Genomic DNA, 14,354 nt, shown 5'->3' with positions numbered 1-14,354 from the left:
CTGTGGGGGTCAGAGCCCTCCCTCCATGCTCTGTGCCCCGTACACAGCCCCTGCACTTGGTAGGCAACATGGCTCTGTCTTCTCTTCCCCCTTCATTTCCTAAGCATCCTTCCCAATCCACTTCCCAAACGTGTGCAGTCTCAAAGCCACTGAGTGCCGTCAGCAGCACCTGCAGTGGCACAGAGGATGTGGTGACACGAGTGTCATTGCTGGCACTGTCAGACCAATGGTACAGGAGACAGGTGGGGAGAGAGGAGCTGGGGTGCAATGGGGGGACATGGGAGCCAGAAGAGCAGCCCAAAGGAACAGAGAAAGAGCCAGAGTACATCTGAGGCAAAGCTTTATTGGGAGGAATGCCACAAGCAGTGTCAGCACTCCAGCTTTGTTGCTGATGTGGGACCCGCGGGGCCATCCTCACTCCTTCACTGTGCGCAGGCGAGTGAAGATGTTGTAGCCAACCCTGTGGGAGAGAGAGGAGATGTAAGGTGGGAAGTGCACGGCCACTGTGTCACTGCCAGGTCACTCTGCCCTGAGCTCACCTGGTGGCCTTCCAGTCATCATCAATGTCATCAACGCTTGAGCGCAGCAGCCACATGGTCTTCAGGACTTCGTTCCCATTCTTGTCCATGAAGCATTGGCCCGTGAAGACAGTGGTGGACTCTGTGGGAAAGGGGCAGATGAGGGGAGTGGGGTCAAGGGCTCCATGCAGGGCAGGACAATGCCAGAGCCGTGGTCCCTCTGCCCTGGGGACAACTCCTCTGAGCTCTCCCTGCACTCTGGGGACAGCCCAGCACCTTCCCTGCACCCGGGGACAAGGAGGTGGCAGCAGCCCAGCAGCTCTGGGGGAAGGGATGGGGCAGCACCGGGGCCATGGGAGGCAGGGCATCACTGGGGGGACAGCAGGGATGGGCTGGAAATCATCAGGGACACCACAGAGAGGGGGAGGGATCATCAGGGATACCGTAGGGAATTGCAGGATAGCACTGGGGTCAGCGTGGGGAAGGGCAGGAGAACATTGGGGACATTGTGGGGAAGGGCAGGAAAGCAAAGGGGATGTCAAAGGGAAGGGCAGCGGAGGAGCAGGGACATTGCAGGGAGGCTGCAAGAGAAGCACCTGAAAATTTCCAATTGACAGTGAAGCCAAATGTGGGCTGGGTCTTCTTATTGATCTTGTTTTGGGTCCCATGCAGTGGTGACAGTCTGATCTCATTTGATGTGGCTGTTACAGCTGTCATGTAGGTGCCTGTGAATTCACCCCTGCTGTTCACAGCCCCGATGGTCATGTTGGATCCCAGGTCGTTGGTCCATTTCCCAGTCAGCAAGCACTGGGGATGAAGCAGAAGGAATCAGAGCCAGGAAGGTGGCAGGGGTGGGCACCGAGGTGCACCCACTCCCAGCCCCATCCCATTACCTGTTTGGCAGAGAGGCCGGGAGCCAGCAGAGCCAGGCTGAGCAGCAGCAGCAGCGGGGAGGCTGTGTGCACCATCTCTGCAGCAGGTGGACAGCTGGGTGTGCTCCTTGCAGGACTCACTCCTCCTGCACGCTCCCTTGCCTTTTTATTGCTCCCAGCACTGACTCTGCCCAGTGTTATGCAATCTGGGTGAGTCCACGTTTGCTGTTCCTGGTTGCAAATAGATTCCCAAAAAAGTGTGCTGAAACTGTCCCTCCTTGATTAAGGCTGATGTTTGTGCAGGACCCTTCAAGGAAGCTGGCAGCAGGGTGTTTAGCTAGGGAAATCCCCCTTTTCAGAGGTCACTCTTCTGCTGCCTGTTGACCACAGCATGGCCATACACATGCTGCCTGACATCATTCATGCCCAAATGAGGATGGCAGCACCCAGGTTCCATTCCTCCTCACTGGCTCCACTGTGCACACCACGTTGGATCCTGACCGCAAGGCTGTGCAGGCACACAGCATGTGTTCCCTACGGCTCAGTCCCATGTGCAGCCAGGCTCAGGGTGCCTGCTGCAGACCCAGTGGCTCACACCTGCCCCAGGACCTGCCAGCACTGCAGAAGGCAGCAAAGGGTGCAAAGCTCAGCCATATCTCTCCTGCACCCGGGCTCCTTTTACTCAGAGGTGGTGTGCAGGCTCACTGTTGTTTTAACAAACTGGCTTTTATTGGAGGAAACAATCCTATTTATGGAAAACCAAACATTCCCTGAATATCTTGGATGTCATATTTTATTGACAACGAATATCACAATTGTCCTGGGGTTTTACAATCAATTTCATTATGTACTGTCATGCTTCCCCTCCTGTTACATTTGTTGCTGACCAGAGAGGATGACGTGACTTGCTTTGTGCTGCATTTTCTCATATGTTCCTTCGCAACATTCGAGGGGTCTGTTAAAATAAGAGTGTTTTACTTCTGTGTTCTTCACACTATGACCTGATGGTGACCTGCATGTCAGACAGCACTCCCTATTTCTTGTAAGGAAAAAAGAAAATTGTCTGCCTCACTTCTGAGCTCCGATTACAGAACTGATCCCCGCTCATAATGCTGAGCGCTGCACTGCACAGCTGCCCCAGTGCCATCTCAGTGCCACCCTCGTATCAGCTTGTTGCCACCACTCTGCAGACCCACCAGCATTGCTCTTCCACGAGGGACTGCATTTCCTGATGGGTTTCCCAGCCCTTGTGCTCCTGCTGCTCACTCCTCACCCTGTGACAGCAGCTGTGCCTGGCTTGCCCTTCCTGGCTGCTCTTCTGTAGGAAATTCCTGCCCGTGTTTACTTTGCCTTTTTTTTTTCTCTTGCTGGGAATCAGTTGCACATTAAAGTTCCCTTTCCTACCAGGCTGCTGAGTTCACTTTGGCTGCTCAGGTACACACAGACAGGCTTAATCCAGAAGAACAGAACCTACAACGCTGCCATTACCATCGACTTTTAGAGTCACAGAACCACAGAACATCCCAAGTTGGAAGAGACCCACAAGCATCACTGAGACCAGTGGTGGATCTTGTAGGTGGATTTGTTGGTGAGTCTCAGATAAGGGTGCCAAGCAAGGCAGGAACCAGGAGGAGCCCTGTGGCTGAGTCAGCCCTGGAAATCATTCCTCCACAAACAGTGGAGAAAATGACTTCTCTTTGGTTACCCAAAGTAACTGAAACCACAGGAGCCTACAGATGTGTCCATATGGGCCTTTCCAAAAGCTGGCTTTTTAAGATACAATTTTAACCGATGTGCTTGAAAAGAAGGAAAGAAAACAGCACAACTGTCCAACGACACAGTAACACTGAATTTCCCAGCCTTTGAATGACAGTCTGTAGGCAGCTCATTGTATGAGCTTAATGAGCGATGCCAGTAGGTCACAGCAATAAAAGCAGCCTCTAAGAAAGCATGACGGCTTTCACAGCTGTTTTTTGTTCTTTGCCTGTTTGGATCAGGATGTGGTTATTGTGGTGATGGCCAACGAGGGTGAACGGCTCGTTCCTTGGCGAGGAGCAAGCACCCCTGTCCTGGAACCCATTCTCCAGTCCTACAAGGGGGGACAATGGGCACAGGTGGTAGGGATGCAGGCAGCAGTGTGACATGGACACGGTGTCCCCAGGGTGGCCAGCACTGTGTCACCACACACACAGTCCAGAGCCACAGCTGAAATCGAGCCATGGCACCCGTGAATGTGGGTTTGGGATGCTGCACTGCACTGTGCTTCCAATGGGGGTGCAGGGCCCTGGGTGGGATGTCCCCTTGCACTGTCCACATAGAAGCAGCAGGGGGTTGTCAAGTGAGGGCTAGAGGGCACCTCCCTGAAACCAGCTAAATGCAACTATCATGTGAGACATGGGCTTAGATTAACTGTGATAATTAACCAAGGAACCCAGCCCTTACTCCAGGAACTGCTGATGAATCAGTCATATGGCCAGCCCTGGAAACCTCCCAGGCAGCCTGGTGTCATTTCATGGAATCATAGTATGGCTTATGTTGGAGGGGAACTCAAGGCCCACCCAGCCCCAGTCCCTGCCGTGGGCTGGATGCCCCCCACCAGCTCAGGCAGCTCAGGACACCATCCAACCTGGTCTTGAGAACCTCCAGGGATGGGGCACCACAGCTGATTTGGAAAGTCTGTGCCATGGCCTCACCACTCTCTTAGTGAACAGTTTTCTCCTGACATCTAACTTAAATCTCTCTTCTTTTAGTTTAAAGCTCTTCCCCCTTGTCCTGTCACTATCAGACTGTGCAAAAAATCAGTTTCCCTTCTGCCTGTAGGTTCCCTTCAGGTACTGGAAGGCTTCAGTGATGTGTCCTCCAGACTGAACAAGCCCAATTCTCTGAGCCTTTCTTTGTGGGAGAGGTGCTCCAGCCCTCTGAGCATCTTTGCAGCTCACCTCTAGACCAGCCCCAGCAGCTCCTCATCCCTCCTGTGCTGGGAGCCCAGACCTTTACATAATACTGCAGGAGAGGCTCATGAGGGCAGAGTAGAGGCGGATTGGCTCATGTTAAGTCTTCCATGTTAAATCCTTCTCTAAAGGGCTGTTCTCTTCTCCCAGGAGTTCTTCTCCCAGTCTGTGCACACACCTGAGATTGCACTGACCCAAGAGCAACACCTTGCACTTACAGAATCATAGATTCATAGAATCACCAAGGTTAGAAAAAACCTACAGGATCATCCAGTCCAACCATTCAACCAATAGCTCTCACTAAACCATGTCCCTCAATGCAATGTCTAAATGTTCCTTGAACACCCCCAGGGTCGATGACTCCACCACCTCCCTGGGCAGCCCATTCCAGCCCCTGACCTCTCTTTCAGAGAAGTAGTATTTCCCAACACCCAGCCTGAATCTCCCCTGCCACAGCTTGAAGCCTTTCCCTCTAGTCCTATCACCAGTCACACGATAGAAGAGGCCGACCCCCAGCTCACTACAACCTCCCTTCAGGTAGTAATAGAAAGCAATAGAAACCTCCCCTGAGCCTCCTCTTGTCTGGACTGAACAATCCTGGCTCCCTCAGCTGCACATCTTTACTTCATCCTTTCCTGCTAAGCCTGCCCCTTGGGTATCCCAGACCCTGGAGATAAGAGCCTGGGGAAAGGAAGTCTTCCACTTGGTCAAGAAGGATCTGATCAGAGGTCATGTAGGCTAATTCAGTGAACACACATCCATGGTTCTGATGTACCAGGCCACCAAGGGTGCCTTGTTGAGAATACTGTTAACTGTAAGCCATCTAGCTGGCAGCACCACAGCAATAGGGATTTCTTGCTCTGCATTCATAAACTGATTCGTCAGCTAGAGAGTCAGGGAGTGATAAGAAAAACTCACTTACCTTTTAATAGTCTCATAAGGCCAGTGCATAATAGCAGTGGAGAATGAAGGCTGACTACTGTGGCCTGAATGAGGTCACACTCCCAGGGAGTGCTGCTGTTCTGGACACGTCAGGAGTCCAGTATGAGCTGGTGTCAAAAGCAGCCAAATGGCACGGCACCACTGACATTGCTAACGCCTTCCTTGCCATTCCTTTGGCCACAGAATGTAGGCTGCAGCTTGCTTTCACCTGGAGGGCCATTTTCGAGCATGGGTAAACTAATTACATGATTAACCACCAAGATTAACCTCCAAAGAGATGATTGCTCCAGCTGCTGCGGGACATGGCGATAGCCATGACAGAGGTATCAAGTAAAGGGGCCTTACCCCCATCCACAGCAGGGAAAGTGATAACAGAGTGCATTGGACTGTGTGGATTAGGTGGCTTGGCACATCAGAATCAGAAATACAAGGCCCTGGGGACACTGGTGCACAGCGCACCCCAATGCCCTCGAGTCACCACGGGACAAAGTCAGTTCATACTCATGGGGTGGCTGGGGGTTCCCAAGAGTTAATTGCACTGGGGGCTGAAACAAGCTTCACTGGTAACGACTGGCAAAAGCATCCTATAGTGCCTGGCCCAGGGGATCCATGCACACTTGGTATTACCTCAGAAGGGGGCATTTCAAGGATCCCAATACGACGGGCCTTTGGAATAGCTGCTGCGGACACAGAGGATGTTAAGCATCTGCTTTTACTAACTCAGCTCCTAACTCCTCAGATCGCTGCCGCTGCTTTTAATTATTCGGGGTTTCCCGTTTCCCTTTCCGGAGGCGTGGATTCGCGAGTCCCTCCGCCCCGCCCGTCACGGAACTGGGCCGAACCAGCCGGTATAACGGCGGCAGGCCGGGTCGGCGCGGCTCTGCTGACCTGCGGGGCCAACCTGGGGGCCGCCGGAGGTGCCGCCCTGCTGCCCTCGGGGAGCCCCGGCCGGGCGCTGCCGACGGACGGAAAGCGCTGCGGGTCCGCTCCGTGCCTTGAGCGCAGCCAGCGTCAGCTTGTCGGGGAGGGCAGAGCCCCAGCTGGCGGCAGCAGCGAGCAGCGCTCCGCCCGACGGACAGCCGCGGCGGTCTGCTGATGCACGAGCACCGGCTGCTGGAGGCTGGTGGAACGGACAGGATCGCGGAACAACACGGCCCGGCCGAAACGGCCACGCAGCTTGTGCTGGGACCAGGGGACACGCAGTGTGTCGGAGCTCGGTGTGGCTCCCAGCACCCTCACCTTCCTGGGGGCTGTGGGGCTGAGCAGGAGACAGCATGGAGGTGCTCCATGGCCGAGCTGCGCTCTGCCTGCAGCTCCAGTCCTGCTCCGACCCGTTTATAGTGGTGGGGGCTACATGTGGCTCCTGGGGTCCCGCCAAGGGGAATCTGCATCCTGTGCTCCCTTTTCTTCTCTGAAGGTCCTGTGTACCATCACACGCAGCTTGGGGTGTAAAGAGGAAGACTCAGAGATCCATGGATGGTTGTAGTGCCATGATCTCACTGCAGTCAGCACAGAGACGTGGTGGGACAGCTCGCATGACTGGAATGCTCTTGGGGATGGCAATGTACTTTTTAGGACAGACAGGCCAGCAGTGAGGGGTGGTGGAGTTGCTCTTTATGTGAAGGAACAGCTGGAATGTACAGAGCTCTGCCAAGGGATGCATGATGAATGAGTGGAAAGTTTATGGGTGAGGACTTAAGGGGCAGGCTATGTTGAGTGACACTGTTGTGGGTGTTTACTACAGGCCGCCTGATCAGGAGGAGGAAGTTGAAGAGGCCTTCCACAGACAGCTGCAAGTAGCCTCGTGATTACAGGCAGTGGTTCTCATCAAGGACTTCAACCACTCTGATATCTGTTTAAAAGCAGCACAGCCTGGCACACGCAGCCCAGGAAGATGCTGCAGTGCATGGATGATAACTTTCTGGCAAAGATCATGGAGGAGTCAATGAGGAGAGGTGTGCTGCCGGACCTTGCTCCTACAAACACCAGTTCCTCCCCAGCCAGTCCGGGAAGGACTGGTTGGGGATGTGAAGGCTGGGGAAAGCCTTGGGTGCAGTGACAGTGAGATACTGAAGTTCAGGATCTCACATGGGAGAAATGAGGCAGTTCGTGGGACTGCAACCAGGACTTCAGGAGAGCTGACATTAACCTCTTCAAGGACATATTTGGAGGCATCCCATGGGCTAGGGTGTTGGAAAGCAATGGGGACCAAGAGAGCTGGTGATTCAAGCACCACTTCTTCTGAATTCAAGATCGGTGCATCTCTGACACTAAGAAACTGGGCAAAGGTGGCATAAGACCTTCAGGAGGAGTAAGAAGCTCATGGAAAGGCACTGATGGAACAACAAAGCCTCTGGAGTGTGGAAAAGATCTCTGGCCATAAGGTCCACTGGAAATCAAATCAGGTGACCTCCCAGTCTAGGACTACACGAAGCACTACTTAGTATGTCAATAGAAAAAGGAAGACTGGGAGAACATGCATCTGCTGCTGAATGAGGTGGATGACCTAGTAATGGAGGACACCAACAAAGTGCAGTGACTGCACATCTTTACTTCATCCTTTCCTGCTAAGCCTGCCCCTTGGGTATCCCAGACCCTGGAGGAAAGAGCCTGGGAAAAGGAAGTCTTCCAGTTGGTCAAGAGGGATCTGATCAGAGGTCATGTAGGCTAATTCAGTGAACACACATCCATGGGCACTGATGGGATGCACTCATGAGTGCTGAAGGAGCTGGCAGAACTGGCTGCCAAAGTGCTCTCAATCATCTTTCAGAGGTTATGGGGAACCGGAGAGGTGCCTAAGGACCATTTCCTCCAGAAGGCCAATGTTACTCCAGTCTTCCAAAAGGGCAGAAAGGCAAGTCTGGGAAACTACAAGCCAGTCAGCCTCACCTCCATGCCTGAGAAGGTCCTGAGTAAGCTGAAAGCTTAGGGGTTGTCAAAGCTCTGGCCTGGTTTGGCCTGGGTTTGTGTCTGCTGTGGTTGAATGACCCTCGTCCCAGAGACACACGAGGGGTGTGGGAGAAAGGTGGGCCTAAGAAAAAAACGGGCCTAAGAACAAAATGGTGGCAATAAGATAAGGGAGAAAACGTAATTCACTAAATATGTAAAATACTGATAACAAAATCATTAAACCACGATGGGGTTAGATTTAAGATGGCAGCAGCAAAAGGAGCCTTGTGGTAGGTGTTTAGTACAGGGAGGCTGATCAAGCAAAGCCTGCTGATGAAGCATTCTCCCTCCAGCTACAGGAGCTGTCACGGTCGCAGGCTCTCGTCCTGCTGGGGGAGTTCTGCCACCCTGACATCTGCTAGACAAGTAGCACGGTGAGCTGCAGGTGATCCCTGTGCACCTGGAATACACTGAGGATAACTTCCTGAGCCAGGAAACAGAAAGCCTCACCACAGGGATGCAATGCCTGTGATAGTGGACTGATTGGTGACATCAAGACTGGAGGCTGCTGGGGCTGTTGTGACCATGCAGTGGTGTTTACACTCCTGAGGGATATCAGGCAGAGAAAGATTAAAATCAGGAAGCTTAACTTTAGGAAAGGCAAATTCCAGATCTTCAGGGAGTCTGTCAACAGAACCCATGGGAATCTGTCAGCAAGAACTCAGAAATGGAGGGGAACCGGCAAGTCTTCAAGGAAGCATTCCTAAGGGCATCTCCAGGTGTAGGAAGTCAGAAAGGAAGGTGGGACACCAGTGTTGCCAAAAGAGGATCTGCTGGTCCAACTGTATAGCAAGAAGAAAATGCAGAGGCAGAAGGAGCATTGATGAGTTCTGAAGGGTCCCTTCTATATAATAAACTATTGGAGACAGAAGAAACATGCTGTGTTCAATGAAGGGTCCTGTCAAGTTGTGGGAAGGCACTGGAGATGGAAGGCTGCTGTACAGAGTCTTACCCAATGGGCTGCAGGAACTACTGAAGAGGAGATGAAATGAGCCAAAGAGCAGAAGTGAAGGCCATCCAACTGGCTTTAGATGTTGTTGAACATGAGAAGTGGCCAGAGCTCTGCTTCCACACTGACCCCTGGATGATGAATAACAGCCTTTTGGAGTGGCTACAGCAGTTCAAACAGAGCAACTGTGAGCTCAGAGGCAAACACATCTGCACTGTTGCAGTGTACAAGGATACTGCTGCCCAGGGAGAGACTATGGTTGTTTTTCAGTTGGACCATTGAAGAACATCAAAACCACCAAGAGGTGGATTGGAGCTCTAGAATTCAAGGGCTTTGGGTAGGCCTGGACTGGCAAAGTAAGGCTGAACTACTTCTAGCTCAGTGGTCCCACAGCGCTTCAGGCCACCAAAGAACAGCTGCAATGTATAGATGGGTTTGGGATCAAAGGGTGGGTGTAGCCATGGATGCTATTGCTCAGGTTTTCTTTGAATGTGATTTGTGTGCTGCAATTATGAAAGCCCAGTGAATAAAGCTTCTTTTGTATGGTGGATGATGGCTGAAATCTACATACGGTGAGGTCGGGTAGTTGGATTTTATCACCTTTCCAGAAACCTGCCATGGCAGGCACCATGTGCTTACAGTGGTGGAAGTAACAAAGGGACGGTTGGAAACATATCCTGTGTCCCATGTCACCACCCACAACACCATCCAGGGTCTTGAAAATGAAGGTTTTGGGAACATGGCACCCCAAAAGGAGTTGGAACAGATAATGGGACGCATTCCTGAAAGTAGGACCTAAACACCTGTGCCAGAAGGTATGGCATCCACACATCCCTTGTCATGGACAGCCTGTGGGAAAATGGAACAATAAAATGGAGTGTTAAAGGCCATCTGGAGAGCAATGGGTGCTGGGGCACTCAAACATTAGGATACACACTTAACAAAACCCACTCACTTAGTCAACACTCGTGGATCCATCTGCCAGCCAAGCTGGTCCTGCCCAGTCAAACATCCTGGGTACTGCAGAAGAAGATAAAGTCCCTGCAGTGCACCTGCAAAACATGCTGGGCAGGACAGCCTGGGTTATTCCAGCCTCAGACCAAGGCCAGCCCACCGGTGAGGCTGTTTTTGCTCAAGGAACTGAGTACACGTGGTGGGTAATGTGGAAGGGTGGGGACATCCTGTGTGTGCCTCAAGAGGACTTGATGTTGGGTGAGAACAGTCAGTACTTGGAACTGTGTGATGCTAATTGCGATATGATATTGGCTTGTCATCATTACTAGGGTTGATATTTGCCTTATCAATGGTTCCAGAGCAATTTTACTCTTCCGGTGCTTCATCCCTGAAAGTGGTTTTTCTCCAATGCGCGAGCAGCCAAAAAGCAAAGGTGTGAATAAGGCGTGACTGTGAACAGAGGGATCTTTCCTTCTGGTGGGAGAGATCTTACGTGAGTCTGGTAAGGAAGCATGATCATGTTTTTTACTGCAATAGCAAAACTGCTGTGGGCTTCAGAATGCCCCAGTCTCTTCACTGCCGTCTCTTCCTGCATAGAATCATGGAATCACATCATGGTTTGGGTTGGAAGGGACCCTTAAGACCAGCCCACTCCAGCTGCATGTTATAGGCAAGGGCACCTCCCCCTAGACCAGGTTGCTCAAAGCCCCATCCAGCCAAAACTTGAATGCCTTTAGGGAGGAGACATCCACAGCCACTCCGGGCAACTGGTCCCAGTGTCTCACCACCCTCACAGTAAAGAATTCCTTCCTTATATTTAGTCTAAATCTATCCTCTGCCAGTTGAAAATCATTTCCCCTTGTCCTGTCACCGTATGCCCTTATAGAAAGTCCTTCCACAGCCTTCCTGTAGGCCCCTTCAGGTTCAGGAAGGCTGATGTCTGGAAGGTCTCCCTGGAGCCTTCTCTTTTCTTGTCTGAACAGTCACAACTCTCTCAGCCTGTCGTCACAGTGGAGGTGCTCCAGCCCTCTGATCATCTTCATGGTCCTCCTCTGAACCCACTCCAACAGTTCCATGTTCTCCCAGTGTTGGGGTCCCCTGGACTGGACACGGTACTCCAGGCTGGGTCTCACAAGAGCAGAGCAGAGGGGCAGAACCTCCTCCCAGAACCAGCTGGTCACACTTTCTTTATGGAACCCAGGATGTAACTGGCCTTCTGGACAGCACACGCACATTGCCTGCTCACGTCGAACCCTTCATCAACCAGCATGCCCAAACCCTTCTCCTCAGGGTTGCTCTCAAGTATTTTCTGCCCAGCCCATATCTGTGCTTGGGACTGTCCCAGCCCAGATGCCAGACCTTGCACTTGGCCTTGTTGAACTTCATGAGATCGTCATAGCCCCATATCTCAGGCCTGTCCACCTCCATTTGGATTGCATTCCTGCCCTCCAGTAAGTCAAATGCACTACTCGGCTTGTTGTCATCTGCAAACTTGCTGAATGGCTGTGCTGGTTGGTGTGGCCAACACGCAGTGCCAGCCGTGCCAAGTTCGCTGTTTTTTAATGAGAGCCCCTCGCTCCTGGCCCAACACCAGCTCTGGTGTCGGCTCCCAGCAGTGCTGGCAGCACAGCTCGCTTTGATTTTGGATCACTCAAAGGGATTTGGGGTAGAGTTTAGCCAGCACCAGTGGCATGTGGCAGAGGAGCAGGAGCAGTGTGCTACTTCTGCATGCTCCTGGCAGAGCTGTTCCTGACAGCCTTCCTTGCATGCTGTGGGGATCAGAGCCCTCCCTCCATGCTCTGTGCCCCGCACACAGCCCCTGCACTTGGTAGGCAACACGGCTCTGTCTTCTCTTCCCCCTTCATTTCCTAAGCATCCTTCCCAACCCACTTCCCAAACGTGTGCAGTCTCAAAGCCACTGAGTGCCGTCAGCAGCACCTGCAGTGGCACAGAGGATGTGGTGACACGAGTGTCATTGCTGGCACTGTCAGACCAATGGTACAGGAGACAGGTGGGGAGAGAGGAGCTGGGGTGCAATGGGGGGACATGGAAGCCAGAAGAGCAGCCCAAAGGAACAGAGAAAGAGCCAGAGTACATCTGAGGCAAAGCTTTATTGGGAGGAATGTCACAAGCAGTGTCAGCACTCCAGCTTTGTTGCTGATGTGGGACTTGTGGGGCCATCCTCACTCCTTCACTGCGGGCGAGTGAAGATGTTGTAGCCAACCCTGTGGGAGAGAGAGGAGATGTAAGGTGGGAAGTGCACGGCCACTGTGTCACTGCCAGGGACTGTGTGCCTCTGCCCTGAGCTCACCTGGTGGCGTTCCAGTCATCTTCAATGTCATCAACGATTGAGCGCAGCAGCCACATGGTCGTCAGGATCTCTGTTCCGTTCGTGCCCAGGAAGCACTGGCCCGTGAATGCACTGGTGGACTCTGTGGGAAAGGGGCAGATGAGGGGAGTGGGGTCAAGGGCTCCACGCAGGGCAGGACAATGCCAGAGCCGTGGTCCCTCTGCCCTGGGGACAACTCCTCTGAGCTCTCCCTGCACTCTGGGGACAGCCCAGCACCTTCCCTGCACCCGGGGACAAGGAGGTGGCAGCAGCCCAGCAGCTCTGGGGGAAGGGATGGGGCAGCACCGGGGCCACGGGAGGCAGGGCATCACTGGGGGGACAGCAGGGATGGGCTGGAAATCATCAGGGACACCACAGAGAGGGGGAGGGATCGTCAGGGATACCGTAGGGAATTGCAGGATAGCACTGGGGTCATCGTGGGGAAGGGCAGGAGAACGTTGGGGACATTGTGGGGAAGGGCAGGAAAGCAAAGGGGATGTCAAAGGGAAGGGCAGCGGAGGAGCAGGGAGCAGGGAGGAGGGAGCAGGAACAGGAGGCTGCAAGAGAAGCACCTGAAAAGTCCCTCTCGACTGTGAAGCCAAATGTGGGCTGGCGGGCTATGACGTTTTGGAACCCAAACAGAGGTGACTCCGTGATGTTTCCTCCTACAGCTGACAGGTAGGTGCCAATGAACTCGCCATTGTAGTTCACACGCCCGATGTTCATGCTGGATCCCTGGTCGCTGGTCCAGTTTCCAGTCAGCAAGCACTGGGGATGAAGCAGAAGGAATCAGAGCCAGGTGCGAGGCAGGGGTGGGCACCGAGGTGCACCCACTCCCAGCCCCGTCCCATTACCTGTCTGGCAGAGAGGCCGGGAGCCAGCAGAGCCAGGCTGAGCAGCAGCAGCAGCGGGGAGGCTGTGTGCACCATCTCTGCAGCAGGTGGACAGCTGGGTGTGCTCCTTGCAGGACTCACTCCTCCTGCACGCTCCCTCGCCTTTTTATTGCTCCTGGTGCAGGCTTTTCTTCCCAGGCATTATGCAATCTGGGCGGGTCCACGTTCACAGTTTCCCGTTGTGGGCACAATCCCAAAATTACACTGACAGGTCTCGTAGGAAGCTTCCCTTCCTTGTGCCCTAAGCGCAAGAGCTCTCCATCTGCAGCTGTAGGAACTCAGAAAGGAAGGTGAGAGACTGGCATGGCTGAACCAGGACCTGCTGTTCAAACTGGACAGCAAGAAGAAAACGGCACAGGCAGAGGGATCAGGGACAGGACTCCTGGGAGGAGTGTATGGATGCTGATAGACTGTGCGGGGATGGGGTCGGGAATGCCAGGGGCCAATTGGAACTTTGGAGTATCGCCAGAGGAGGTGATGTATGCGGAAGGGTTTTTCTCCAATGCGCGGGCAGCCAAAAAGCAAAGGTGTGAATAAGGCGTGACTGTGAACAGAGGGATCTTTCCATCTGGTGGGAGAGATCTTATATGTGTCTGGTAAGGAAGCACGGGCATTTTATTTAGTTCAAACCCCTCAGTGCAATAGCAAAACTGCTGTGGGCTTCAAAATGCCCCAGTCTCTTCACTGCCGTCTCTTCCTGCATAGAATCATGGAATCACATAATGGTTTGGGTTGGAAGGGACCCTTAAGACCTGCCCACTCCAGCTGCATGTTATAGGCAAGGGCACCTCCCCCTAGACCAGGTTGCTCAAAGCCCCATCCAGCCAAAACTTGAATGCCTTTAGGGAGGAGACATCCACAGCCACTCCGGGCAACCTGTTCCAGTGTCTCACCACCCTCCCAGTAAAGAATTCCTACCTTATATTTAGTCTAAGTCTATCCTCTGCCAGTTGAAAATCATTTCCCCTTGTCCTGTCACTGTATGCCCTTATAGAAA

The 14,354-nt window shown here is 53.1% G+C and overlaps 2 protein-coding genes across 2 annotated transcripts; both read right to left on the bottom strand.

Moving 5' to 3' along the window:
• Positions 1–325: 325 nt before the first annotated feature.
• LOC140264201 (avidin-like) lies at positions 326–6,043 on the bottom strand. The gene is made up of 5 exons (XM_072359789.1): positions 5,911–6,043; positions 1,412–1,621; positions 1,115–1,325; positions 540–660; positions 326–460 (listed from the first exon to the last, which is right to left on the bottom strand). Exons 1-5 carry the CDS (start codon positions 5,923–5,925, stop codon positions 415–417), a joined length of 603 nt encoding a protein of 200 aa, XP_072215890.1. The 5' UTR covers positions 5,926–6,043; the 3' UTR covers positions 326–414.
• Positions 6,044–12,326: 6,283 nt separating this feature from the next.
• On the bottom strand, positions 12,327–13,422 carry LOC140263904 (avidin-like). Its single transcript, XM_072359219.1, has 4 exons — positions 13,319–13,422; positions 13,037–13,232; positions 12,447–12,567; positions 12,327–12,360 (listed from the first exon to the last, which is right to left on the bottom strand). The coding sequence occupies exons 1-4, from the start codon at positions 13,391–13,393 to the stop codon at positions 12,327–12,329; spliced, it is 426 nt and encodes a 141-aa protein (XP_072215320.1). The 5' UTR covers positions 13,394–13,422.
• Between the last annotated feature and the right edge of the window lie 932 nt (positions 13,423–14,354).

This window comes from Excalfactoria chinensis, chromosome Z (genome assembly GCF_039878825.1).
Source record: "Excalfactoria chinensis isolate bCotChi1 chromosome Z, bCotChi1.hap2, whole genome shotgun sequence".
NCBI lineage: Eukaryota > Metazoa > Chordata > Aves > Galliformes > Phasianidae > Excalfactoria > Excalfactoria chinensis.
Note: the sequence above shows the minus strand (reverse complement) of the source record. Positions and strands in the feature narration are given on the sequence as shown.

Excerpts from the sequence above, each read along its gene's own strand:
- LOC140263904 (XM_072359219.1), bottom strand. The coding sequence starts at position 13,393 with ATGGTGCACACAGCCTCCCCGCTGCTGCTGCTGCTCAGCCTGGCTCTG. Across the intron at positions 13,233-13,318 it reads CCGGCCTCTCTGCCAGACAG|TGCTTGCTGACTGGAAACTG; the intron begins GTAATGGGACGG and ends CTTCATCCCCAG. Across the intron at positions 12,361-12,446 it reads GATGACTGGAACGCCACCAG|GGTTGGCTACAACATCTTCA; the intron begins GTGAGCTCAGGG and ends TCTCTCCCACAG.
- LOC140264201 (XM_072359789.1), bottom strand. Across the intron at positions 1,326-1,411 it reads CCGGCCTCTCTGCCAAACAG|TGCTTGCTGACTGGGAAATG; the intron begins GTAATGGGATGG and ends CTTCATCCCCAG. Across the intron at positions 461-539 it reads GATGACTGGAAGGCCACCAG|GGTTGGCTACAACATCTTCA; the intron begins GTGAGCTCAGGG and ends TCTCTCCCACAG.